Below are 26,409 nucleotides of genomic sequence, written 5' to 3'. Positions count from 1 at the left end.
CCAGAATCAGTTGCAAAGTGCACCAGACTTTGTCAGTAGTCAAGTGTGGTTATGGGAGACTAATCCAATAGAAGTTACTGTAACCTAATGGTTGAACTTGCCCTGGTGTCGCCAAAAGAAATCATATGTTTTAAAGGGGAATCACTCATTAGTACATATTCTGCCCAGGGGAGTTAGAAGAAGGGGTAAACGCATAAAAAGAAACAAATGAAGAAAGCAGCGACTACAGCTCTCATGCTGTGGAGTTTTCCCCTCATTCAGATCATATAATTACTATTATTATTTGGAGCGAAGGCAGAACACCTGGTTGGATCAGGCTTTGGTGTGCTACAGGAAGCACGCACCCCCGTTTGCCACCTGCCTCAACTCTGTTCTGACATGCTCATATCCCATGAAGCCACACAATAGCCAACTAAAGCTCTTCTCTTTAATGGCTTCTGTTGGCCATGCCAGATGTGTGTGAGGGGAATCTTTTTGTTTTTTTTGTCATCACACCCTTCTTATGCCACGGTACAGTGATGGTATCAGATGGTAATACTGTGGTACTCTGATGTGTGGGGTCCAAAAGTCAGCTACTGAAAATGCTTCAACTTTGCATTTTTCTTATGTAATACAATTTTTTTTTTTAATTACAAATTATTTTACCAGCATAACAATTAGAGAGAAAAATAAAAATTGAACATGAATTTCATAATGTTTTTAGGCCTATTTATACTTCTGGGTCGAACTTGCACATTAGCATGATGTGCACCTCATAAATAATGCAACCACGTGTCACTCCAACGCGGACCACAACAGCTGCGATTGGTCTGCTTTGACCGACCCCCAGGATGATAAAAAAGACATCTGAGGGAGCATCGCATTATTTTCAAAACAATGGGTCATATCCACTGATCAGGGATTGCATTACATTGTGTTTGGACTCGTTTAGTTTTTCTGGAGCATCTGCTGTTTTTATATTCTGTTCATTTCATAAAGTTACAACTGAAAGCGTGACAAAAACTCAGTTTACAACTTATGTGCTTTTTCTCTGGGCTTTTACTTGATATATATTTTGTTTGTAAGTTAAAAATATTTTTATCTATTTGAATCCTTTCTGATCTGTATGATGTTTTGGATGTATTTTGGCAGTATGGTGTACAATAAATTATCATATTTTATAAGTTGTGAAAACAGAATTGTCTGCAAATTAAAAAGCACCTGTTAAGAGTTAGTTATATTGTATATATGCATTGTAAAGTCCAGCTTCTAAGCTTTAAAACAAAACCCTATTTTTGTTTGCTTAAGTGAGTAGATCTGGTTAAAAACTAATTTCCAGCATGGAGTGTCAAAGTACGCTAGAATATTTGTTTTTTGTTATTTAAGCCTTAAACTAGTGCATTTTTGGTCTGCCGTGTGCAATTTTTCACACTCAAATGTAAAAGCTTACCATTCACACATACTATTTATTGTTTTTATAATTTTTTCTCTATCACATTCCATCACAATATACAAATCTGAAATTTTAGCCCTCACAGATGTGCTCGTCCATAGACATTCAGTCTAATTTTCAGTTCATGCAGTTCATATCTCGGCCTCTGAGTGGACTAGATGCTCAGTCTATAATTAGAAAGTGGAGATCCCTTTACCAAGATGTATAACATTTTATCGAATACACATTTTTATGATCATTTATTTAGATTTTTCACACAAGCATACTCAACGATAAGTAAAAATTGGCAATTTTTTAGGTAAAAGCAGATATAAAGTTTTTAGCTATTTGGGGCTTACAACAGTAGTTATCGGTGCATAAAAGAGATGTTTGTATTAGATGACTTAATGAAATTTCACTGTTATTCTTTTGAAAATCTTTCGAACTGTGGTAATAGGGCAACTAAATTATCTGTACAGTCGCATTATATGAAGGAGAGCTTTCATTTGATATATGACTTGTCCATTTAGGTGCTATGTGAAGGACTTTTATTTTCATGTAAATATTTCTACCCCATTACCTCTTGGGGTGATAATTTTCAGCATTCATTTTTTGAAGCTGTATTTAGTTATTTTATGTAACATAAATGCAGAAGTGATGTTATCTCTGAAAATTTCAGATTCCAAGCTTTCAAATGATACCTTATGTAACAGACATACAGTCTGTGCCTGATTTATTTTCTCTCTGCTTGGCAGTCAACATGTATAATAAATAATATGCAGAGGCTTCTTTGCACTAAGTGTAAATAGTGTTAAATATTTTTACACTCTAATTAAATACTAACATGCAGTAAATGGACATCACAGCAGTGTGTTTATTTTGTTAATTTAGAGTGCCACAGACGCACTACACCAACCCATACCGCTAAACTTGACCATAATCTTCCCTTACATAAATGTAACATGGTTTTACTACAGTAACCATAGAAGCACCCCATGGTATTTTGTAGTTTAAATCATAGTAGCCGTAAAATTAAACATGCTATATTAATGCCATATTACTGAAGCAACACCATTGTTAATTGCATTAAAACTATGTCTTCAACCTAAAACATGGTTACTACAATATTACTATAGTAAAACCATTTTTACCCAGAATTTTACCCAGATCGTCCACATGGAAAAAACATATCCACACCATCTTGGCAAACTAGGCCATTGCAGTGACACTCAGGGATGCGTTTGTCTTTATGTTGTTGGCAAATAGCCGTGCTATGTGGCAGATGCTATTTACACATAGTGCATAAATAATATCAGATATTTTAAAATATTTATGAGAAGCTACCTTTTACTCAATGGTTACTCCGCTTCACATTTAAGCCACAACATTATAATTTTTTTGGTAGAATATGCTATGAATGTTTTTCAAAAAAATATGAAACCAATATGAGACACAAAGATTACATTTCTTTGAACTTAACAACTGTGATTTTAGAATATATCTTATTTTCATCAGTATATCATTATTTCCAAACCCCATGATATTACCATAGTGCTTATTTGTAAGTGTAAATGTAACACCCTTAGATTTCCCTTAGATTGGTTTTGACTTGGGTCATCATGTGTTCTCTTAATTTTCACAGGGCATTTAATGACGTGCTCATTAAACAAAAGGTACACAGTCTTCTCTCTTTTACAATCACTTAATAAGGGCTAATAAAGTGCAGGGACCCTTATTTGACCGGGGACTGACCTTCTTGTGGGCAACATTTCTTCTTGTTTGCCACATGGGTTGCAGTGAGTTTATGGGCCCCATTCGCAGCACTCCCAGCCCAAACTGTCCATTTGAAGTTTTAAGGATACCAAATGACTGCTGGGGCCATTAGTTCAGCGAGGGCCGAGACGTCACAACTGCTGTGGAAGGTTTTCAAGTCGCTCCTCTCAGCGGGGCGAACGGCCCGCAGGTATAAAGGGAAGGAGAGGGGGAGGTGGTGCTTGCTGAGGAAGGTCGTAAAAGGGTGTTGGGGAGAGTGTGACAGACTTGTTAGGAGGCATTATGCATGCTACCCCCTTCTTAAAAGCACACTTTCACACAAAGAGAATTCACTAGAAAGATTTAATTGGAATCAAAGAAAGATAAACTCTAATATTTGGGAAGTGCAATTGCAAACCAATCTTGCAAGATATTAAAAAAATGTTTAATCAAATATAGCAGCTAGCTACGTTATTTAGCACAGAAATGCATTTGATCTGAACAGCCTGATAAATGTAATCTTATTTTAAGTGGCCATTCACACCGAGCGTGGTTTGTCATAAACATTTAAACACATTTTGCATATATTGCGGAAAAAGTTTCCGCTTAAAACATTGAAGTCCCCATATACATAAGCCAGGCATATGAGGTATCATTTGAAAGATTAGAATCTGATATTTTCAGAGATCACTTCTGCATTTGTTACATAAAATATATAAATAAATATATATATATATACCTTAACCCTGCTAACCCTCTTAAGTGGGTTTGCTGCTTTTAGCTAGTTTAAACTGGTGCTGAGCTATAGCTGGGAGGTCAGCTGGTCTCCCAATCTGGCCAGTTTAAAAGTGCCCCAAAATCCCTCCAAAACCAGCCTGACGAGGCTAGGAAACCTGCTAAGACCATCAAACCAAAAGTCTTAAGAAAGGGACTAAATGGCTGCCGGAGTTCTCAGAGGTGTGAGTCTGTGGCCACAAACAGCTCTTCTTATTGGCTGCAGGTGTGTGCAACAGTCACACAGCAGCTGTCTGTCTGTCTGCGGTGACCTCAGGACCCCACTGTGCGCGTGATGTTAAAAACCCCAGGACAGCATGGCAGGAACCATTAGTGCAGCTCCAGCGTGTCTAACTTTGTCACTTCATTCTGACGCTAAATGGGGAATTAGCCAGCCGCCCCTTTCTTCTACAGGGCTGTAAATGGTTTTTACTACCTAAAATGCCTCATTTTAAAAGCAAGGCTAAGGGCTATGAGCCAAACTAGTTTGTGCTTTCATTCCCCTTAGTTCATTAACACAAATAACTGTGGTCTGAAACTTTCAGAAGTGTTTCCAATAAAAGTCCCAGTGCTCACGGACTACCTGTGCTAGACCTGCTTGTGCAATAATATTTTTACATTTATTTCTGAATATTTGCTGTCACAATGCCAAGGTGTGGGTGGTTGCTGGGGAATTGCAATGCAGTTGCTAGGGTGTTCTGGATGGTTGCTAGGTGTTAAAAGAGCCCATGCCCACATTGGACCACTAATGTTGTATTCCAGATATTTGTAGCCGTGTATTTCTGGAATCCAAAAAAACTAGATAATGGGTATTGAACTTAAGAGGCACATGTGTCACTTATTCTGTGTATTTTTGGACTATTATAATGTGAGATTTTGAAATGATTGTTTTTATGTGAATAAATAAATGTACATTTCTAGTTTCAACATTATTTGTACTTCATACCTTTGTTTTATGGGGCAAGAAAAACTAGCTTCATACCATGGGACCCACATTTGGTTTTCCTTTAAATATGTTTAACAATTTTTGCATGGAGCCACAATAAGACACTCAGATCTCTGGTATTTAACCATAAATGGACTTAAATATGTAGATATTAGAAGGAAAGTTTGTTCTAGACTGTAGACTGTAAAAGGATATCAAGATATCTTTAATACTTCTAGAGTTATATGGCCTCCAACTTGGGAAAAACAACACAAAAAAGGGTTTCCCCCCATTTTTGGACTCCAACCATTGGCGGCATATAGTTCAACTATGGGTGCTGAAGCCAACTGGTTTTAGGAATAGACCTACCTATCTCTGTGTAAAAATATAATAATGACACTGCTGCATTTCTACAGCTATAGTTTTGCTCCTAAATTAGGTGAAAATTGCCATTTTTATCCCGTTTTACAAAATAATTGGTTGCTCTGTAAATATCGATCCATGATATTTAATATTATGGCTTGAATCATTACTTATGTTTATCTTTAACCAGGAAGAAAATAAAAAAAAATGTAATTCTGAGCTGGGGACCTCTGCTTGAGTTATAGTAATAATAGTGATCCACTTTTGGGAAAACTTGAATGTAAATAAGACAAATGAAACCTGTTCTACTGCATATATATTACTTCAAATCATCAAAGAGTGGTAAAACAACTTTGTTTACTGACCTCATGTGAATTCTACTCATAGAATGAGGCATGAAGTCATTGATAACACATTTTAATGTCACATTAGTGAAGGGTTTACTGAGCGTCATATTTAAATGTACTTTTTAACACCTCCCACAGCGGTGTGGTGGGTGTCTGAATGTTCACCAACAGTATACTGTTGCTCGGCTGTTTAGAAATTATAATTACCCTTGAAAGAAGAACGAATGTGAACTTCTCCAGAAGTATATCAGGGTCTTAAGAGGATTTTAGACTGGCTGACGTTTATTCGTGTGGCCTGTCTGTCTCTCTATAGTTCTCTCTGGTTGTACATCTGGACCAGGTACGAGGTCCACAAAACCTCGAGGTCAGAAGATCACGCCCTCATCAATACACATCCTGTGGAAGTGGTGCAGAGGATGTCATTAGGACAGATTAGCCCCGTCTTGGGCGTAGGAGTTTGTTCTCACAATTTTAGTAAGCACATCTGTGATTGGAGCTTGATGAATCGGTTGGTCATGGACTCTATTTCTAGTGTTTGTATTTATGGTTGGACATCCAGTTCATCTGGGTTTTGATTAGTTGAGAAAGGATCTCAGATCTTTCCTCAAACCACAATTTTAGGGCAGTTTCCCATGAATAATGTATGCAAAGCAGCAGGGTAAGTAAGAGTCTACGATTTCACATGCTGAATAACTGCATAGTTTATTCTAATGTTGGAAAAAAATATCATTGGCATTTTCTGAATAGGCAACAGAAATGCTTGAGAAGCAGTTTTTAAATCAGTAACGCTATAGCCATATTTTAATGTTATTCCAAAACAGCCGTTCTTGGCCCAATAATTATTATTTTTTGACTTTGAAATGAGATTTTTACCATATTTGTGAGAGCTGTTTTTTGTTTTGATGATAATGTCTTTAGTTACAGTTTCTGAAACCAAGTCAGCAGCTCTCTTGGTTTTGTTTATAGTGGTTATTTTTGTATACAATTTGTCTGTGATTTTTAATTACTTTTAAATAGCTTTTTTTATGATGTCTTTTGAGAAGGTTTGAAATCAAGTGAACACAAAGGCAAGAGAGGGTAGTCATAGCCCATTATACGCTGCAACAAAATACGTATATTTCCAATATAAAACTACTTTAAAACAAGGTGCATTTACTGGAGGAGCTGTACTACTGAAGATATTTACATTTGTTTTCAGAGAATCTTAATTATAATTAAGAAAATAAGTGTGTTTTGTCTTTCTGCACATACTGAAGTATAAACAAGTGAAAAAAATACTCTTATATTCAAGATGTATTCTCTGAAAGCAAGTCTAAATATCTTATATGTTGCGTCTCGGGTAAATGTATCTTGCGTTAAGGATTTTTAGATATTCTTACATGGAAAACAAGACAAAACACTCTAATAAAAGTATATTTTGCGGTGATTTTGTTTAACGGAATTATACTTGATAGAAATTAGATTTAATAGACAGTATCAAGTATTTTTTCTCCCTGTAATTTAGTAATTTAAGTGGTATTTTTAAAAGATGCTGTATTTTTTATTTTATTTATTATTATTATTTTTAGTAAGCAAATGTTTAATACAACCTCAACTCGAGGGACAAGCTGAATAGTTGGTTGAGAGCTAATGATTTATCGTTGCAATAATCGCCTGAATAGTCAAATAATCGAACTACAAATTGATAATCAAAATAATCGGTAGTTGCAGCCCTACTTTTGAGTAAGAGTTGCTAAACATAATAAAAACACTGTTCTCAAATTTTAAGTCTTACAGTATTGTATTTGAAAACTACAACATTACACGTGCACGCATGCTAACACACACACACACACACACACACACACACACACACACACACACACACACACACACACGTTGGTCTACCTATCATTATGAGGACTTTCCATAGACGTAATGATTTTTATACTGTACAAACTATATATTCTATCCCCTAAACCTAACACAACCCCTAAACCCAACACGACCCCTAAACCCAACACGACCCCTAAACCCAACACAACCCCTAAACCCAACACAACCCCTAAACCCAACACAACCCCTAAACCCAACACGACCCCTAAACCTCACACGACCCCTAAACCTCACACGACCCCTAAACCTCACACATCCCCTAAACCTCACACATCCCCTAAACCCAACGCGACCCCTAAACCCAACGCGACCCCTCCAACACATCCCCTAAACCTCACACATCCCCTAAACCTCACACGACCCCTAAACCCAACACAACCCCTAAACCCAACACAACCCCTAAACCCAACACGACCCCTAAACCTCACACGACCCCTAAACCTCACACGACCCCTAAACCTCACACGACCCCTAAACCTCACACATCCCCTAAACCTCACACATCCCCTAAACCCAACGCGACCCCTAAACCCAACGCGACCCCTCCAACACATCCCCTAAACCTCACACATCCCCTAAACCTCACACAACCCCTAAACCCAACACATCTCCTAAACCTCACACATCCCCTAAACCTCACACAACCCCTAAACCTCACACATCCCCTAAACCTCACACATCCCCTAAACCTCACACATCCCCTTAACCCAACGCGACCCCTAAACCCAACGCGACCCCTAAACCCAACGCGACCCCTAAACCCAACGCGACCCCTAAACCCAACACGACCCCTAAACCTAACACAACCCCTAAACCTCACACAACCCCTAAACCTCACACAACCCCTAAACCCAACACATCCCCTAAACCCAACACATCCCCTAAACCTCACACGACCCCTAAACCCAACACGACCCCTAAACCCAACACGACCCCTAAACCCAACACATCCCCTAAACCCAACACGACCCCTAAACCCAACACGACCCCTAAACCCAACACGACCCCTAAACCCAACACGACCCCTAAACCCAACACATCCCCTAAACCCAACACATCCCCTAAACCTCACACAACCCCTAAACCCAACACATCCCCTAAACCTCACACAACCCCTAAACCTCACACGACCCCTAAACCCAACACGACCCCTAAACCCAACACATCCCCTAAACCCAACACATCCCCTAAACCTCACACAACCCCTAAACCCAACACATCCCCTAAACCTCACACAACCCCTAAACCTAACCCTCACAAAAAACTTTCTGCATTTTTACATTTTCAATAAAACATTTTTTTATGTGTTTTTAAGCTATTTCAATTATGGGGACACTAGAAATGTCCTCATAAACCACATTTATAGCATAATACCCTTGTAATTACCAGTTTGTAACCTAAAAAATTGTCCTCGTAAACCACATAAACATGCCCACACACACACACACACACACACACACACACACAAAAGGTATCGGTGAGTAATGAAAAGGAAGTATTGGTACTTATACTTGGTCTTTAAAGAATTATCTATGCTTTGTTAGAAAGTAAAGGAAAATGGACATTTTAAAGAATCTTCTTAGCTCAATATCTCATTATTTGAGGTTTTGTGTAGGAACATCTCCTGGGAGGAGTGAGTTATTTACTGTCCCGTCATGTCAAACAACTTCCTTTATCCAAGATAACATGGAAACGATAAGATCTGTGCAGTGACCGCAAAGAAAAGCTGGTTTAGTGTCATTCCACATCTGTGAATATCCTTCACCATGTTATTATTCTTTTTGAATACATGCGCTTTATTTTTTAATCCCCATTTTATATATCTACGTTTTTGTTTTTGTACATCCGCCCCGATCTAGCTCGCTGATTACAAAGCTCTCTTGTCTCACGTGCATCTGTCTGGTTCTGTCACGCAAGGATTTTTGTTTTGACTTTCTTTGATAAACCTTAAGGCACTGCACTCAAATCAGCTGCAACCACTCATTACCTCACCTGAGTTAATCGTTTATGTTTAAATGGCTGATTCCGGGTCAGTGAATGCCACTCGAGTGCCAGTATTGTTTCGGTCCGCCCTCTTCTGTTAACTCGAGAGTTATATTCAGTGTTTGGCACCGAACACAGAGTTGTTGAATGCCAGGAGCCTCATAATTGTGGGATTGTGCAGTGTGGCTGTCACCACATCAAATGCTGGTGGTTTTGAATGCTCAAGCGCGCATTCTTGTTATACAAGTTGCTGTTTGTCCCTCGGCTGCCCATATTGCCGTCATTACAGTGGAGTTCAGATGTTATATTCACATAAAGTGGAAGTGATGGGCGTGTAATAAAATATATTGTGCTTTATTTTCTCTCTTTTTGCAGGGAACTCAATCTTACAGTTCTGATGAGAGTGGCCGCAAGCTTGGAGTCACGTTTCGTTACGACAGTAAGCAATTTTATTGTCAAACCTCTCTAACTGCACTGCCCAATTAGGATGCTGAATCTCGCAAAAACTGTCAAGAATTGACCGGATCACCCTAAAATTTGAAATTGTATTTTGCACAAGACCATTATGATTTTTTGCATTGTGACATTATTTAATGGCATATAAGCACATTTAATAAATTATTCCCCAAGTCCTCAATTCTGTTTACAGAAAAGTCTCTGTTTCACTTGTGTTTTTAATTTTTGTAATTGGGTCAGTGATGTGACAAATTTTTTTTATGTCCGTGTCCAATAAGTTATGAACATGTTTTCAATTTCTGGGTTCAAAGTCATTTTGATATTTGTTTTAAGTTGTGTAACAATTCAGAGAAGTAAAAAACAGAAATTAAAACAAAAATATTTGTCAAATATAACTTCTTAAAAAATAAGCAGTGAAACAATTATTTGTTAAATATTATTAAGATTTGAAAAACTTTTGTTAACTAAAGTCAGGTGGTTTGTCCAACATGCAGGTCGCTATATTGTTGTTGTGACAAAATAGTAAAAATGAGGAAAAAATATATATTGAAATATTTATGAAAAGGCACATTTTGCTTAGGTCAAATTGAGTAACCTTAAGAAAACATATTGATATTTGTGACTTGTTTTTTAACTTAAATATTTTTGAAAAGTTGCATATACTTACATATATTCAAGATGCAAAGAGAGTATTTAATAAATTTTACTTGATGGTTACACCACTTTACATTTTTAAAGACATTAATGTATTTAGACTAGATTTATTCTTATATATATATTTTTTTAGGGCTGCCGATCTATCGCGTTAATTCAGTGCGTTTAATTTAATAAAAAATAACGCATTAAAAAATTGTACGCAATTAATCACAATGCCCCCGGACCGTGTTGCTCATACAGCTGAAATTTCACTTACTGCCCTCTGCAGTAAACAGGCGGTACTACAAGCTTGCCTTTCTCAGGACTCTTCCTTATTATGGTGCGATTTAATTGCGCTAATTTTTTTAACGCATTATTTTTTGTAAAATTAATCGCACTGAATTAACGTGTTAAATCGACAGCCCTAATAAATATATATATATATATATATATATATATATATATATATATATATATATATATATATATATATATATACATACACTCACCTAAAGGATTATTAGGAACACCTGTTCAATTTCTCATTAATGCAATTATCTAATCAACCAATCACATGGCAGTTAAGGCCAATGCATTTAGGGGTGTGGTCCTGGTCAAGACAATCTCCTGAACTCCAAACTGAATGTCAGAATGGGAAAGAAAGGTGATTTAAGCAATTTTGAGCGTGGCATGGTTGTTGGTGCCAGACGGGCCGGTCTGAGTATTTCACAATCTGCTCAGTTACTGGGATTTTCACGCACAACCATTTCTAGGGTTTACAAAGAATGGTGTGAAAAGGAAAAACATCCAGTATGCGGCAGTCCTGTGGGCGTAAAATGCCTTGTTGATGCTAGAGGTCAAAGGAGAATGGGCCGACTGATTCAAGCTGATAGAAGAGCAACTTTGCCTGAAATAACCACTCGTTACAACCGAGGTATGCAGCAAAGCATTTGTGAAGCCACAACACGCACAACCTTGAGGCGGATGGGCTACAACAGCAGAAGACCCCACCGGGTACCACTCATCTCCACTACAAATAGGAAAAAGAGGCTACAATTTGCAAGAGCTCACCAAAATTGGACAGCTGAAGACTGGAAAAATGTTGCCTGGTCTGATGAGTCTCGATTTCTGTTTGAATTTGGCGTAAACAGAATGAGAACATGGATCCATCATGCCTTGTTACCACTGTGCAGGCTGGTGGTGGTGGTGGTGTAATGGTGTGGGGGATGTTTTCTTGGCACACTTTAGGCCCCTTAGTGCCAATTGGGCATCGTTTAAAAGCCACGGCCTACCTGAGCATTGTTTCTGACCATGTCCATCCCTTTACGGCCACCATGTACCCATCCTCTGATGGCTACTTCCAGCAGGATAATGCACCATGTCACAAAGCTCGAATCATTTCAAATTGGTTTCTTGAACATGACAATGAGTTCACTGTACTAAAATGGCCCCCACAGTCACCAGATCTCAACCCAATAGAGCATCTTTGGGATGTGGTGGAACGGGAGCTTCGTGCCCTGGATGTGCATCCCACAAATCTCCATCAACTGCAAGATGCTATCCTATCAATATGGGCCAACATTTCTAAAGAATGCTTTCAGCACCTTGTTGAATCAATGCCACGTAGAATTAAGGCAGTTCTGAAGGTGAAAGGGGGTCAAACACAGTATTAGTATGGTGTTCCTAATAATCCTTTAGGTGAGTGTATATGTATCATTTTTAAATATTTAAAGATAACTATGTGTAATTATTTCATCATTATATATTGAATTATTGTTATATGAGGGGCTTTCTCAGCAAATATTTGTATATGCGATTAAATGCGATTTAATCATGATTAATTAATCAGGACACCATGTAATTAATTCGATTAAAAAATTTAATCGATTGACAGCCCTCATTTTTTTTTCTATCACCTCAGATAACCTTATTTACCAATCATCATTATTATAAACAAGTCATTTACTTTATTACAGTGTTATTTTTTATATATTTTTTATTTAAATCATAGATTACTAAGATGCTGCATTGTGAAATTATTTTCATGACAATCAACTAATTTCTCAAAATCTTATTACCCTGAAAAACATATATAATAGAATTGGTATAAATTAAATGTAATTTACCCTAAATTAATAAATACACTTTAAATATAAATATATTTTTGGCATTTGAGTAAAGAGAATTGGTGGGTGAAAATGTGTTTGGAGTTTTCAAGAAAAAAGTCTGACTCATTTTCTTTCAGAAAAATATAATTTTCTTATTTTGCCCTTCGATTTTGGGTGAAATATGACCCGAGTATGTGCTTGACAGGTTTTGTGAGATCCACCCTAATTGATTCTCTTTGCTTGGCTTAATGTAGTATTTATTCTTTCATTAATGCCTAGCGTTGTTTCTGTCAAGCATCCCGAGCTATTGTCTGCCTCTAAAGCGTGTCGAAAAGTCAAATTTCTCGTCCTGTAGCTAATCCTGATCTTTCCTCAGCAGTCAATCCCCATTGTGTGTGACTGCGAACGGGAATGGCGGTGGCTAAAAGCCATTCTCGTTAGCATCACAATAGCGCTTGCGTAAAAAAGAGCAATGGGGTGTGAGGCGGACACAAGCGACTGCTCTTCTTCCTTTACCTGCTTATCTGAGCAAAAAAACGTGAATGAAAAAGAAAAAAGAGAGGGGTGAGGGTGTCTCCTCGCATGGCTGCATATTTTCACTCTGAACTGCTTTCAAACTTCCAGTATTCTCACAGAGGAAACACTCGGCTGACCGTCTGTTTTTCTATCTCACTCACTCTGTGTTTGCATTTTATTTCTGTTTTCCCAATTAGACTGCTCGCTCAACTGGAATCCAATGGGGAAACACGCTATCCATGAAGTGAACAACATCACCTTCAGTCACATGTCTTGTGACAGCCAGGCAGCTGTGGTGGTACACTGGATGGCCAGTCCACTCGGTAGGTTTCTTCTCAGGAGTATTGGGGATCTACTTTGAAATTATAGCATGCCAGGATACAAGCTACTTTTAATTAGCCCTTTAAGCTCGGATGGGGCCTGCTGGCGAGCCTGCGAGAGAACAAATCATCAAAATATGATTAGCTATAGTCTTGACCAATGCAAAATAGGTATCTTTTGCAAGCTTCAAAGCCCTACTTTCCAATGCATGCAGGCATTATGACCAAACATTTGCAGACAAATCAGAAGTGTTCCGTTTTGATAATTTATTAAAAAAAGAAATTGCCCTGTACATATTATTGCAATTAGTAAAAACCTCAAACTCATCAAATAGTCATGTGTCATATGTTGTTGGAAATCTCTTAAAGAGTAAAATACAACCAGGCTATTTGTTTAACTTGCATTCAAAAATATAGTGAGAAACAGCTTAGTATATTTCTTTGACAATTATGTTGGTGTTGTTATATGCCGCGTTTTGGCTTATAACTTCACAAAATCGAAACAAAAATATCACGTCATTATTTAGAGGAGGTGATTATCTTTCAATCAAGCCCACACACAAGATAATCAGATGTATAGATCATTAGATAATGCACATGAAGCACAATGTTACATATGACCACCAGGAGATGGCGCCAAATACACGACACAGACTCAATGATGACTCAAATGACACAGAATGAAACTCATTCTGTGAAATCTCGTTAATAAATCTCATCTCCATGCTATGCATTCCTTTAGTCATTGTTGTGTTTTCATGTGTAATTAGTTAGTTTGTACAGTTATTATGTCTTATTTGTTTGGAGAGGCTTTTGCACATATGGAGACGTTTTTGTACACTATGATGAATTATTTTTTGTAATGCTTTAACTTTTGATTGCTTTGTCGTATTAAATCAAACATTTTCTCAGATACAGTTGAGATGATTGGGAAACAAAACCAGTTTTTCATATTTATTATTTAAAATTTTAAAGGATTTAAACATCATAGCAGTTCTTCCTTAGCACTGCCTTTAATTTTAGCTGATATTATTTCAGAAAATCATTGTACATGAGCATCTTTTTTATTTTAATACTGTTAAAATGTTACGGTAGTGAGAATCATCATAAAAAAACAATGGGAATAGAGTCCCTGAAAGTCCCCGTTTGCTACAGCTATGCTACTGGGAAATATTAAGGTTACATTTTTGAAAGTTAATCCACAACGCTGGATTCAGTTCCCATATTTAAATCTAAGGTGTAGTTAAAGTAAAGTTTTTGGTCCCCAAACAGTCCTGGAAACAGATTTCAGACTGCATGTCTGGGCTTTCCATTAGTCCACAAACCCATAACAAAGAGGACAGATTTTAAAGTGCATGTGTGTTTCACGGGCGGTTGCACATGAGGGTGATTTATCTTTGCATATCTTCAGCCTGGAGCGAATGGAACCGGAGAGGAGCACACAGAAAGACCTAGTCTTCAAAGAGTGCTCCTGCTCTTTCCTGATCAAAGCCACAGGTTTTCCCCCTCCCACCCACATTATTCTTCGGCCTGACAGCCCCACAGATCCATCCAAGAGAGGGGAAAGAAATCGGAACATAGCGGCACTGTTATTTCTGTCCAGGGAGGAAGGTGTGCGTGTGTGGCTGGACGAAAGCCGGGGGTGTCCTTTGCTTCCGTCTGCCAGGGCGCTATTGAATGTGGTAATGCGAGCTCTTGTCTGACGAATGGGACAATGTGGCCTGTTGTTCGCTCAAGGTTAATCCTTTTGACTGGGGCAGGACTTGACACAGCTCAGGTGTATATTAAAGAAACTCGCAGATGAAAAGCGTTGGGTGTGGGGCCTTTCCCTAATGTGCCGAGCTTAAAAGAATAGTCCACCCAGAAACAAAAATTATTTTTACTCATCCTCATGTTGTTCCAAACACATATGAATTTTAGCAGAATGTCATTGCTGCTTTTTTCCATATAACAAAAACAAAGAATGAGCAAAAAAGACTACAAAACAAAAAAATCCCATAAAAGCAGTACATATGGCATGTGCGCCAAGTATACTTGGGTATTTCCGCTTGACATTTCTTTGCGTGAATTTCGTTATCCGTGCAAACAGTGCACACACAGCCCAATGTTTCTAGACATATTCAACGTCGTCAGCACGACATCAGCAGAAAGTGCTGAAATTTGACTCTAAATATAATTCTTTACCTGTCAAAATGCATTTATTTCCATCTTAGGAAAGAAAACAAAACAATATATAGCAATGTAATGCTTATTTAACATTTTCCGAACAGAGCCTTCCACAGTAGGCTACAAAGATAGAATTGCACTAAAATAGCACTAATTTAGGTAACATTAAACATTTCCCTAAGTCTAAGTGGGAGTTTGACTAATTGGAAGAACTAGTCATCACATAGGTTGTATTTTCATTGCAATGGGTTTTAAATCCCTAAAGTTGTCATCCTTCACAATCTTCTGGTAGACTTTGGCTATCCACTTTGTTACTGCAATCATGAAGCTGCGTTCATGATTCTTGTCTGGGCATCCATGACAGTGGCACTTTAAAATCCATATGAAATGCGCTACTAGACAAAAATATTTAACATTACATCATAAAGCGCCAAGAGCTATGGGAACGCTGCGTTATGCTATTTTATGCAATGCTTGGAGGCTAAAATTGGTAGAAGAGCTCTGGTGTGTGTGTGAGGTGTGTGTGTGTGTGTGTGTGTGTGTGTGTGTTGTGAAGTGTGCATCATTGTAATGATTCCGGGTAGACACATTACAATGTTCCGCCTTTCACACCAGCGTGTATGCTGGTGTATTAACGGTAAATCACGATTAAGAAAAATGAATGTATTAAACCTTTTTGACTAATCGCATGTGTTACGTGTTAATTTGGACAGCTCTAATATATATATATATATATATATATAATATGATTTTTCCCCCTGATTTTACAGTTGAAGTCAGAAGTTTACATACAATTAGGTTGACCATTAAAACTAATTTTTTAACTACTCCACAGATTTCATATTAGCAAACTATTGTTTAGGACATCTACTTCGCCTTTAGGCAATTAGCCAGTTAGCTTCTGATAGGAGGTGCACTGTGGTTCTTCCAAGAAAGCCTACCTTTACTCCTCGACTCACGTAACACTTTATCGGATGATCTCCGAATTGATCGGGGCCTTTCTCCCTCAGCGGTTCTCCGTATCTCTGGCCTGTTATGTCAAGCAGACTCTGGAAGAGCTCGTCTAGGAATTCCAACAATTCGAATGTTTCATTGTCTACGATTCTCTAAGTCTTCCAACCTTCCCCAAACGCACTCAAAGTCTATGTTGGTTGCTAGCGGGTTAGCAGCTAATTCCCTATCTGATGACTCCAGATAATTGATCCGTTTCTCAACTTCTCCCACGCTTGTAACCAACTCTGTCGATTGACTGTATGGCTTTATTTTTTTTTTCGTCTCTATGGCCGCGATCAATCGACATATTACAGCAACGACTTTCGCCAGCATTGCCGACATGCTGGACAGTTGACGCTGAGTCTCTTCCGCCTCACCGTCCAAACGGAGTCCCTGGTCTGCGGCCCAATCTGGGGTATCCGCATTCATACATAAAATTTAGTTCTGTTCCTCTAAGTTATCGTAAGACTCGTATTCACTGGAAATCTTGCCCTTGGAAGTCTTGTATTACAATATGAATTACTTTTTATGGCGTATACTTTTGTTGTATTGAAAAGAGCAGCGTAACATTCTTCAAAATATGAAAGAAAGTCAGTCATAAGTGTTTGGAGCAAGTGAGGGTGAGCAAATAACAATGGAATTTCAGACAAACTACTCCTTTAAATTAAAGCTACCATCTAAAAGACCCTTTGAGCAAATTAAGAACGTAATCGAGAGGAGCGCACAAACAGTTCCACTGCTTTTTTTTCCACCTTCAGTTGTGTCTTTGAAGGTTGTGTGATGAGGCGGCTCTCTCGATGCTATTTGTATGCCGGTGTAGGTGTGGAGTTACACCCCGGCACTCAGATCGGGTCCTCTCAGGCCCTGCTCCATCATGGAATGTGTGCGGGAGCCTTTTCTTCTGCCCTCTTCCCTCTGCAACTGATAAGACAGAAATCTAATTAAAAGGGAGGTAGGCTGGCACACGTTGAAGGGCATGGGAGAGCTTCATTGGCACGCACACACTTATACTGTTGCTGAGGTAAAAGCTTCTCCGTTCCTTTTAGGGGTGCTCATAAAAAAAGGAAAGGAAGATTAAAAAAACGAAGACAAATGGTTCAGGGCTTTGACCTCATGCTTTGAAAGTTTGTGTCGTTTCCAGTCCTGAAGTTTACGGCAGGAGTTAAGCAGGGTTACAGGAAGTTCTCTGAACATCCCTCACATCTGTGCTGGATTTATTCCACAATTACACCACAGATATTTGCCGGATAACTGCAACTACACAGTCTTTCTTCATTTCTCATTATATCATAGAATTTTCCTTGTACTTTTTAAATAATAAAAAAAGAGTTTACAATGTAGAGGTACTCTAAAACGGCCAGAATATTTATTGGTGCTGTTTATTAAAGCACACTATTACTCATACCTATAATGGTGGTTAGACCAATGGTAAGAGTTTTGGGTGAGATCTTTTTGTTTGTGTGTCCTATGGCAGAAGGAGATAGTTCAGGAAACCTGTTCGAAAACTTTTTTTGCAATGCCATTTAGAGCCACTAGTGGTGCAGAAATCACACATTTCACCTTAAATGAAATTAAATCGTATTTATATTTATTAAATAATAAATGTAAATAATTACTATTATATTATTATAAAATTGAATTTAAGTGACAATAAACATGGCTCGTGGCAACCACAATTTTTGTGTGGCTGTCATCAAGGTCATAAAACCATTAAAATTGAAATTGAGACATTTAGAAACCCAAATTGTAAATTTTTCCATCAAGTTGATGTCATGTTAATCATTTTTCATTTGCATTTTGGGCCCAAGTCATTCATGTTAATATTAATAAAGGATGGGGGTCTGGGTAGCTCAGTGGTAAAGATGCTGGCTACCACCCCTGGAGTCACTAGTTCGAATCCCAGGGAGTGCTGAGTGACACCAGCCAGGTCTAAGCAACCAAATCGGCCCAGTTGGCCCAGTTGCTTGGGAGGGTAGAGTCACATGGGGGTAACCTCCTTGCTATAACGTGGTTCGTTCTTGGTGGGGCGTGTGGTGAGTTGTGTGTAGATGTCGCGGCAGATGGTGTGAAGCCTCCACATGCGCTATGTCTCTGTGGCAACGCGCAAGCCATGCGCGAGTTGACGGTCTCAGATGCGGAGGCAGCCGGGATTCGTCCTCCACCACCTGGGTTGAGGCGTGAGGACTTAAAAGCACATTGGGTATTGGGCATGCCAAATTGGGTGAAAGTTGGCCCAATTTGTAGAAAGTTGTAGCAAAAAAAAAATATATTAATAAATGACAATGCTTTGGTTAACTTTTGTGGTGTTGTTTTGGTCTTGATGTCCAATATAAAATCAAGAACCAGTTGAGAATTCTTGACACAATGCAAACATGAATTAACTGAACTCAAAAACCACAATTATGGTCTTTCAAGCAATATGCATCCGTGCTTTTATACCATCTAATCCCCTTTAATTCACATAACCTGTTTTATCCACAAAAGGTATTGAACACGTCAAAGGATTCCGGGTGTATTTGGAGGACAAGAACCCTGAGGGAAAACAATGCCAACACATGATTCTGAAAGATCCACGACAGCTTAATTTCTCTTACAAAACTGTTGTAAGTATATGTGTTTGTTCTCAATAAAACAGGATCTGTAGGAATATAGTTTATTTGAAAGCTTAATCCCATTAAAATTTACCTAGTTCTGTCATGTTATTCAATAGAACAATGATTCTTTACATTCATTTTCCCCAACAGAAGATGAGCTCTCAACCTTTCACGGGACTCGCCTTTGAGACAGACTACATGGTCAGAATTGTGCCGTTTCCCACGTTCTTGAACGATAGTTTTTTTCCGCCATCTTTCCTACACACTAACAGTGAGTATTAGGCAGGAAACATACAATACGAAACATACTCCATGCATGTACATGAATGCAACCACTTCTAGATATGCAAATTAGATTTCACACAGCGTTGTGCTATTCACAGCGCATGCTGAATTCGCAGTGTGGCCACTAGGGGAGCTATAGCAGGCGTTTACATAAACGGTCGTCTTTTTATCGTCTTTTAAGTTTTGTTAAGTTTGTTAAATTGTGGACATGTTTATAGCCAGCTACCTGAATAAAAGCACATCTAATTTAATGGACAGACATTTGAAAGTAGCTTTATCACCCCCACTGAGGTTTGCTACAACACAGAAACGCAACAAATGCGCGGTTCCAAGGATTCACATCTGCCTTTGCGCACTTAAATAGAGTATGTTTCTGGCCTACATTCAGAATTAAAAATATCACTTTTATATGTACCATCAGTTATGGTTGTTTAAAAAGGCTTTCCTGGCATGGAAAAATGTAGCAAGTAATTTCTTTGCCCTGTTTCAATTGTTGTGGTCTTGCAGGTTGTGAAGTCCTTCTTGGCCCAGATAACATCATCTGCAAACCATGTGAGTCTTTTGGAGAGAAAATAATATGTCAAGTCCAATTGATCTGTTGTTGTTGTTAGTCAAGACATATGGCATGTGAAGCAAACTCTAAAATCATGCTTTCTGATCCAGAGATGAAAAATAACTTGGATTCTCTCATTTCTCTGGCAGTTTGGAAGCCAAAGATGCTCAATGTATCTCAACTCGGCTCTAACTTGCATGTTGTGTTTGACCACGCCCCCTCATCGTTTGGATTCAGCATCTATTATCTGTACTACAAGCTGAGACAGGAAGGGCCCTTCAGACTCAAGCGCTGTAAACCCGTGAGTGTCCTTCACTTCGCACTTTGCATATTGAGTCAAAACATTTTCCCTGGTGAAAATATGGCACAAATTCATACACATTTGAATTCAGGTGCTTTTTGAGATAATAGTATATACAGTGTTTTTAGAGAGATGAAAATTCTGTCATGATTTACTCACCGTCATGTTGTTCCCAAAACACAAAAGGAAACATTTCCTTAGAAATAGAATCTTTACGCTGGTCTTTTCTATAGAGCAGCTCATGGTGACGATGTCTTTTGTGTTCCACAGAAAAATTACAGCATACTGGTTTGGAACAACATGAGGGTGAGTAAATAATGACAGAATAAGAATTTTTTTGGTTGAACCTGTGAAAAAGGAGTTTTTCATCATTTGCATCATAATAATGCAGAATGTTGTGTCAGCTCTGACACATTTCCTCCTGCGGTTTTATGTGGTGGTTACACTAGATTGGAAATAAATTGTTCTGGATTAGCGCTCACAGTAGCGGGTAATGCTCTCCACAGACAGCTGGAATGAAACGCAGTCCTGTCGGTTGAATTGGCCAACAGACCTTCAGTGTAAATGTCACAGGAGAGATATGTTCTACATCTTTCGACGCTTTGGTTGTGATGGAAATGTAAACCTAAAACCCAGAGTGCTTTCCCAGCAACACTTTGTCACTTAGAAACTGTGTTTGGAGTCCAGAGAGCTTTCTTTCCAAACCTGTTTGACTGTCTTTCTTCTGAGTGGATGTTACACAGATTGGGCCTCATTCATGAAACTTTCGTTAATATATGAGTAAATTCAGAGTAATCTGCACGTAAAATGGACCTTCACGAAAACTTCCCATTGGATTCACAAACGCTTCGTACTCCCCAGATTTGTTAGTAAAACGTGTGTATATTATTGAATAATTCACAATAAATGTTGAAAACTGAGCAATCACAGACAGAACAGTATGTTTATTGAATGCAACTCATTTTCTCACATAAGGGCTGTAACGTTTTCTACGGCAAGCTCCAAGGGGATAAATACACAATCACACACATACTTAGGGAAAAGTTACTTTGTGAATCGCACATTATTCAGTCTTTTACTATTATTTATGTTCACGTGGTATTCCTGTTGTTATTTTGCCGATCTCTAAGTGTCAGGGAAGAAAGTCAGAATGAGCCAGTGTCTCCCCTCTGCCATTCTGAAAGTGTGAGTGTGTGAGTGTGTGCGTGAGTGTGTGAGTGTGTGAGTGAGTGTGTGAGTGAGGGTGTGAGTGAGTGTGTGAGTGAGGGTGTGAGTGAGTGTGTGAGTGAGTGTGTGAGTGAGTGTGTGTGAGTGAGTGTGTGTGAGGGAGTGTGTGAGGGAGTGTGTGAGGGAGTGTGTGAGGGAGTGTGTGAGGGAGTGTGTGTGTGAGTGTGTGTGTGTGTGTGTGTGTGAGTGTGTGAGGGAGTGTGTGAGGGAGTGTGTGAGGGAGTGTGTGAGGGAGTGTGTGAGGGAGTGTGTGAGTGAGGGAGTGTGTGTGAGGGAGTGTGTGTGAGGGAGTGTGTGTGAGGGAGTGTGTGAGTGAGTGAGTGTGTGAGTGAGTGTGTGAGGGAGTGTGTGAGGGAGTGTGTGAGGGAGTGTGTGAGGGAGTGTGTGAGGGAGTGTGTGAGGGAGTGTGTGTGTGAGTGAGTGAGTGAGCACTGGCTGAATAGAGCGTGACCTCAAGCACAACATTCGGTAGGTCGGCCAAAATCAAGTTGATCAGAACAACTTTGTCTCACACACAAACAGAGTTTCAGAATAGCAGAGGGGAGACACTGGCTCATTATGAGATGATATTAAAGTTGGTGAGTTAAATTCTAGACCCAATTGTTGACTGCGGTGCCTGACGCTACCTCACAGAAATAGAAACCATTCCAAAAACAGAAAGCCCTGCTGCTCGCTGGTTAGGACAAAAACTTTGATTAACAAGAAAAAGATACTTTTTATCGCGTGTTTTGGCATTGCGTCGCATCTGGTAAGGACATGGTGTTACAGTCTGGAGCAGGTGTAAATTTTGTTCGTGCCAACTAACGTTTTGAAACTACAAAAACTTTCATGAAAACGATAATTTACACCAGAGCGTCTTTACGAGCGATTTTGAGTTCTGCTCGTGTTCATGATTGAGGCCCGATGTTCACACTGCTTTTTTTCATACAATGAATGTGAATGGTGACTAGAGGTTATGAAGCATCTTATAAAAAAAACCTCATAAAAGTCATCTATAGGTTGTTTTCTGAAGCTGTATGAGACCTTTAGTAACAAACTAAAATAAGTCATTAAATGCTGAAAATCTTCCCCTCCGCCATAGCTCTCAAATCTAATTGACATTTGCCTATGTTCAAATATGGCATTGTATGAAAAAAAAAGCAGCGTGAACATTCTGCTAAATTTCTCCTTTTATGCTGCACCAACAAAATAGAATCATATGGGTTTGGAATGTCATGAGGGCGAGTAAATGATGAAAGAACTGTTATTTTTGGCTGAACTCTCCCTTTAGGCTCTTCTGGAAGTGCTTTGTGCTCTCCAAAATTACAGTTTATAGACTTTTTAGACTATTTTGAAGTGTTTCTTAATTTGACGCAGAACATGACCTGGTTCCTTTTATTTTTCACCTATTCCTGATTTCTGATATATAATAGTGTAAACGCATTGTCCTCGCTCTATTCAGAGGAGCAAAGATTTCATTTCTTTAGCCGGGTCGGGTGGCATTATTGCGGGAATAATAGAAAGGAATCTGATGTGCGCAAAGCCACCAACCAGACTTCAGACACTGTCTGTATCTCATTCAGATTGGTGTAATAAGTTCAGTTTCTCACAATCAGTTACTAATGATTAATAATGCCTCTTTACTTACCCTGATGCCATCAAAGATGTGTATGTCTGTCTTTCTTTAGCAGAACACAAATGAAGATGGAAGAAGACAGAGCTCTATCAGGTCCTTATAATAGAAGTACACGGGTGCCAGCACTTTGACGGTACAAAAGTCACACATAGGCAGCAAAAAAGTAATCCATGTGACTCAAGTTAATCAGTGAATGTCTTCTGAAGTGAATCGATAGAGATAAGATAAGAAACAAGTCTATTAAAAAAAGTTTTAACTTTAAATTGGCACTTCCATCCAGGGCTCTGATGCAGTTTGAAATGGCCGAACTCTCGCTCTCGTTTGTTCTTCTGTTGTCAAATAAGCGCTGCTTCTGAATTCTCACATGAATTTGCTGCCTAATTGTGACTTTTGTACCGTCAAAGTGCTGGCACCCGTGTAATTCTATTATAAGGACCTGATAGAGCTCCTGTCTTCTTCTATCTTCATTTGTGTTCTGCTGAAGAAATACAGACACACACATCAGGGAAAGTGAATAATGAGAGGATTTTCATTTTTGGGTGAACTATTCCTTTATTACACTTTATTTAATTGATTACATTTGAAAGTGTATTGTGTAAACTGATAGCACTTGTAAACAAATCAAGTGCAAGTTTGGACCCTTTTTTTGAATTTTATTTTATTTCTTCAAGATGTCCAACCTGGAATTGAATTTAAAACATTTTACACACCTTTATTAAAAGACATTGCAAGACTGTTGCATGCAAAGTCGTGTACATATGATTTAATACATTATATTGAAATTGCAAAGAGCACTTTATTATACTGTTACATAAACAATGCTTGCTTTGTAAAACAATTCCCAAAATTCCCTTTTTAGGAGCAAAATGGCCCCAAAACAACATGCGTTTTACAAGATGTAATTCCAGGAACTTATGCGATAGAGGTAAGAGCTATTAACTGTTACTGTGATTCTTTTATTTATTTTAATACTTAATTGAAGTGTAACTAAACAAAACCCTTTCTTACCTCTGCAGCTTCGTGATGATAATAATACAACCAGAAAACAGACGCAGTACTATGTGAGCCAAGGTAATTGACACAAACCCTCAGAGTGAATGATTTTCCACTTAAAATGGATTTTAGCTTCTTTACAGCCACACGGCCACCAATAACATCGTGCTACATGAATGTTGTACAACAGTCTGGTTCCGGAAGTAAAATTCCCATTAATTTAACTCATAGACGAATTGCTTTTCAATAATAAATGCTAAACTTCTAAAGACAGCCCTATAAGGCTAACAAAAGTAACATAAAGGTGTTTTATGGAGGCATACGATAGGATTTGCTCAGAAACAGAATATTTAAATCTTGACGTCCGTTGCGAGACGTACTCTTGGAGTCGCGTAAAAAACAACTGAAGTTCACGCGTGAACATGCTCCACTGTGACCGAACTTCTCTCATATATGGACGTCAAGATTTCATCACAGAGGTTACTATATTTTTAGACAGACTGACTATGTAGAACAGATTCATCTTCTGTATTTATTCACTATATGTCAATTCTATAATGCTGATATTTAATGCTTTAAATGTCTGTTGTGTTTGTTCCAGTGCATTCGCCGTGGGCCGGACCGATCCGCGCAATGGCCATCACTGTCCCTTTGGTCATCATGTCTGCCTTTGCAACTCTCTTCACCGTCATGTGCCGCAAGAAACAGCAAGGTGTGCGTCCATTCCTCATCTCGCCGTCATTGACGCGGTTCAGATTTCCTCCTAAACTCGCTTTTGTCCAGTATCTGTAAACTTATCTCGGTAATCTTGCAGAGTTGGCGAGGATTAATGGATGATGGAATTCAAGCGTTTGTGCTTATGCTATTCTGGTTGTTCTGGACAAAATACACTCTTGAATGCCTGTTAGTATGTAATGTATCTCAGGAAAGCAAAACTCATTAGGTACATGTGCATGCTCTACAGAATTGATGGCACAATTATACAGTTCAGTTAGGTGTTTCTCAGGGGAAAGAAATATTGCATTAACATGAACAAATAAGGTTTTACCTTTAGTTCCTACAATCCATTAAAAGTTGTTTTCATCATATGGAAACAATAAATGCTCTACACTTTTTTTTCTACCCACTACAAATCTCAGTTGATCTCGGTTAGATTCACATCTGTGATCTGGAATTCCTCTGCAGAGAATATCTACTCCCACCTGGATGAAGAGAGTTCAGAGTCTTCCTCTCAAACCACCGCTCTGAACGCTGAGAAGCCTTGGCCGAGACCCAAGATCTTCATCTGTTACTCCAGTAAAGACTGCCCAAAGCATCTCGCCGTCATCCAGAGCTTTGCTTTCTTCCTGCAGGACTTCTGCGGCTGTGAGGTGATGGATTCATACAGTTTGTGCTTTTTGTAGTAGAATTTATGTACAAGTATATTTGCAAAGGCTGTTGGTCCTGCTGAAAAAAGTAGCTTAAACCAGCCTAAGATGAGTTGCTGGTCTTTACTGGTTTAAGATATTCTAGCTGGTCTGTTCAGCTGTTCTAGTTTGTTTCAAGTTCCCAAAACCCCCTCTTAAAACCAGCAAACCAGACCATTTTGACCATGCTTGGAGACCAGCTAAGACCAGCAAACCATCTTGGTCTGGTTTAAGATGAGGTTTTCACCATGGGGGATCTTATATACGAATAAAACTTCTAAGACATGGTCAAATAATGATGTTGTGGACATAACTTTAAAAGTTGGAATAGTTGGATGACAAAGGCTTGGTTATGAAACAAAGTCATTAAGAGTTTATGTGTGCATGATGCCCCCTAGTGGCAGTACAAAGTGAGGGCATTAAGCATTTTTGTTTTGTTTTTGAGTCGAGGAGGTTTGGTAATCTAAAAAAGTCAGAAATATTTTTTAAAGTTACATTTAAAAGTATAAAACAACTTTAAAATGGTCTTATTTGTCAGAGCTGTGACCTAGCAGTTAGCAAACACGTTGAGCTGGGATGCTCATGTGGGCCATACAAGTTCCATCTCCCTGTCATGTCCTGTGTCCTCTGCACTATATAATAAATTAAAGGGCAAGAATTAATATGGTAAAGAAATTGGGTTCATTTACTGAATGCTGAACAAAAAAAAACCTTAATTTTTAAAGATTTCGTTCACTTGAAAATGAAAATGCAGTCATTGTTTACTCGCCTTTGTCTTGTTATAACCACATATGATCTTTTTCTTAACAC

General features: G+C 38.6%; 1 protein-coding gene across 3 annotated transcripts in view; it reads left to right on the top strand.

Moving 5' to 3' along the window:
- LOC127625969 (interleukin-17 receptor D-like) overlaps positions 1 to 26,409 on the top strand; it is a 53,320-nt gene that overhangs the window by 21,093 nt on the left and 5,818 nt on the right. Inside the window, exons 1-12 of one of the 3 annotated variants that reach the window (XM_052101473.1) lie at positions 5,996 to 6,230; positions 9,806 to 9,869; positions 13,344 to 13,469; positions 19,110 to 19,228; positions 19,370 to 19,490; positions 20,012 to 20,056; positions 20,207 to 20,358; positions 20,629 to 20,664; positions 24,060 to 24,125; positions 24,217 to 24,271; positions 24,795 to 24,905; positions 25,379 to 25,563. In XM_052101473.1, coding sequence (XP_051957433.1) covers positions 6,216 to 6,230; positions 9,806 to 9,869; positions 13,344 to 13,469; positions 19,110 to 19,228; positions 19,370 to 19,490; positions 20,012 to 20,056; positions 20,207 to 20,358; positions 20,629 to 20,664; positions 24,060 to 24,125; positions 24,217 to 24,271; positions 24,795 to 24,905; positions 25,379 to 25,563 — 1,095 coding nt within the window. In that variant the 5' untranslated portion in view covers positions 5,996 to 6,215. Of the gene's footprint in view, positions 1 to 5,995; positions 6,231 to 9,805; positions 9,870 to 13,343; positions 13,470 to 19,109; positions 19,229 to 19,369; positions 19,491 to 20,011; positions 20,057 to 20,206; positions 20,359 to 20,628; positions 20,665 to 24,059; positions 24,126 to 24,216; positions 24,272 to 24,794; positions 24,906 to 25,378; positions 25,564 to 26,409 lie in introns of those variants that run through there. The other 2 variants (XM_052101471.1, XM_052101472.1) reach the window with 2 other exon arrangements.

This window comes from Xyrauchen texanus, chromosome 32, assembly GCF_025860055.1.
Source record: "Xyrauchen texanus isolate HMW12.3.18 chromosome 32, RBS_HiC_50CHRs, whole genome shotgun sequence".
NCBI lineage: Eukaryota > Metazoa > Chordata > Actinopteri > Cypriniformes > Catostomidae > Xyrauchen > Xyrauchen texanus.
Note: the sequence above shows the minus strand (reverse complement) of the source record. Positions and strands in the feature narration are given on the sequence as shown.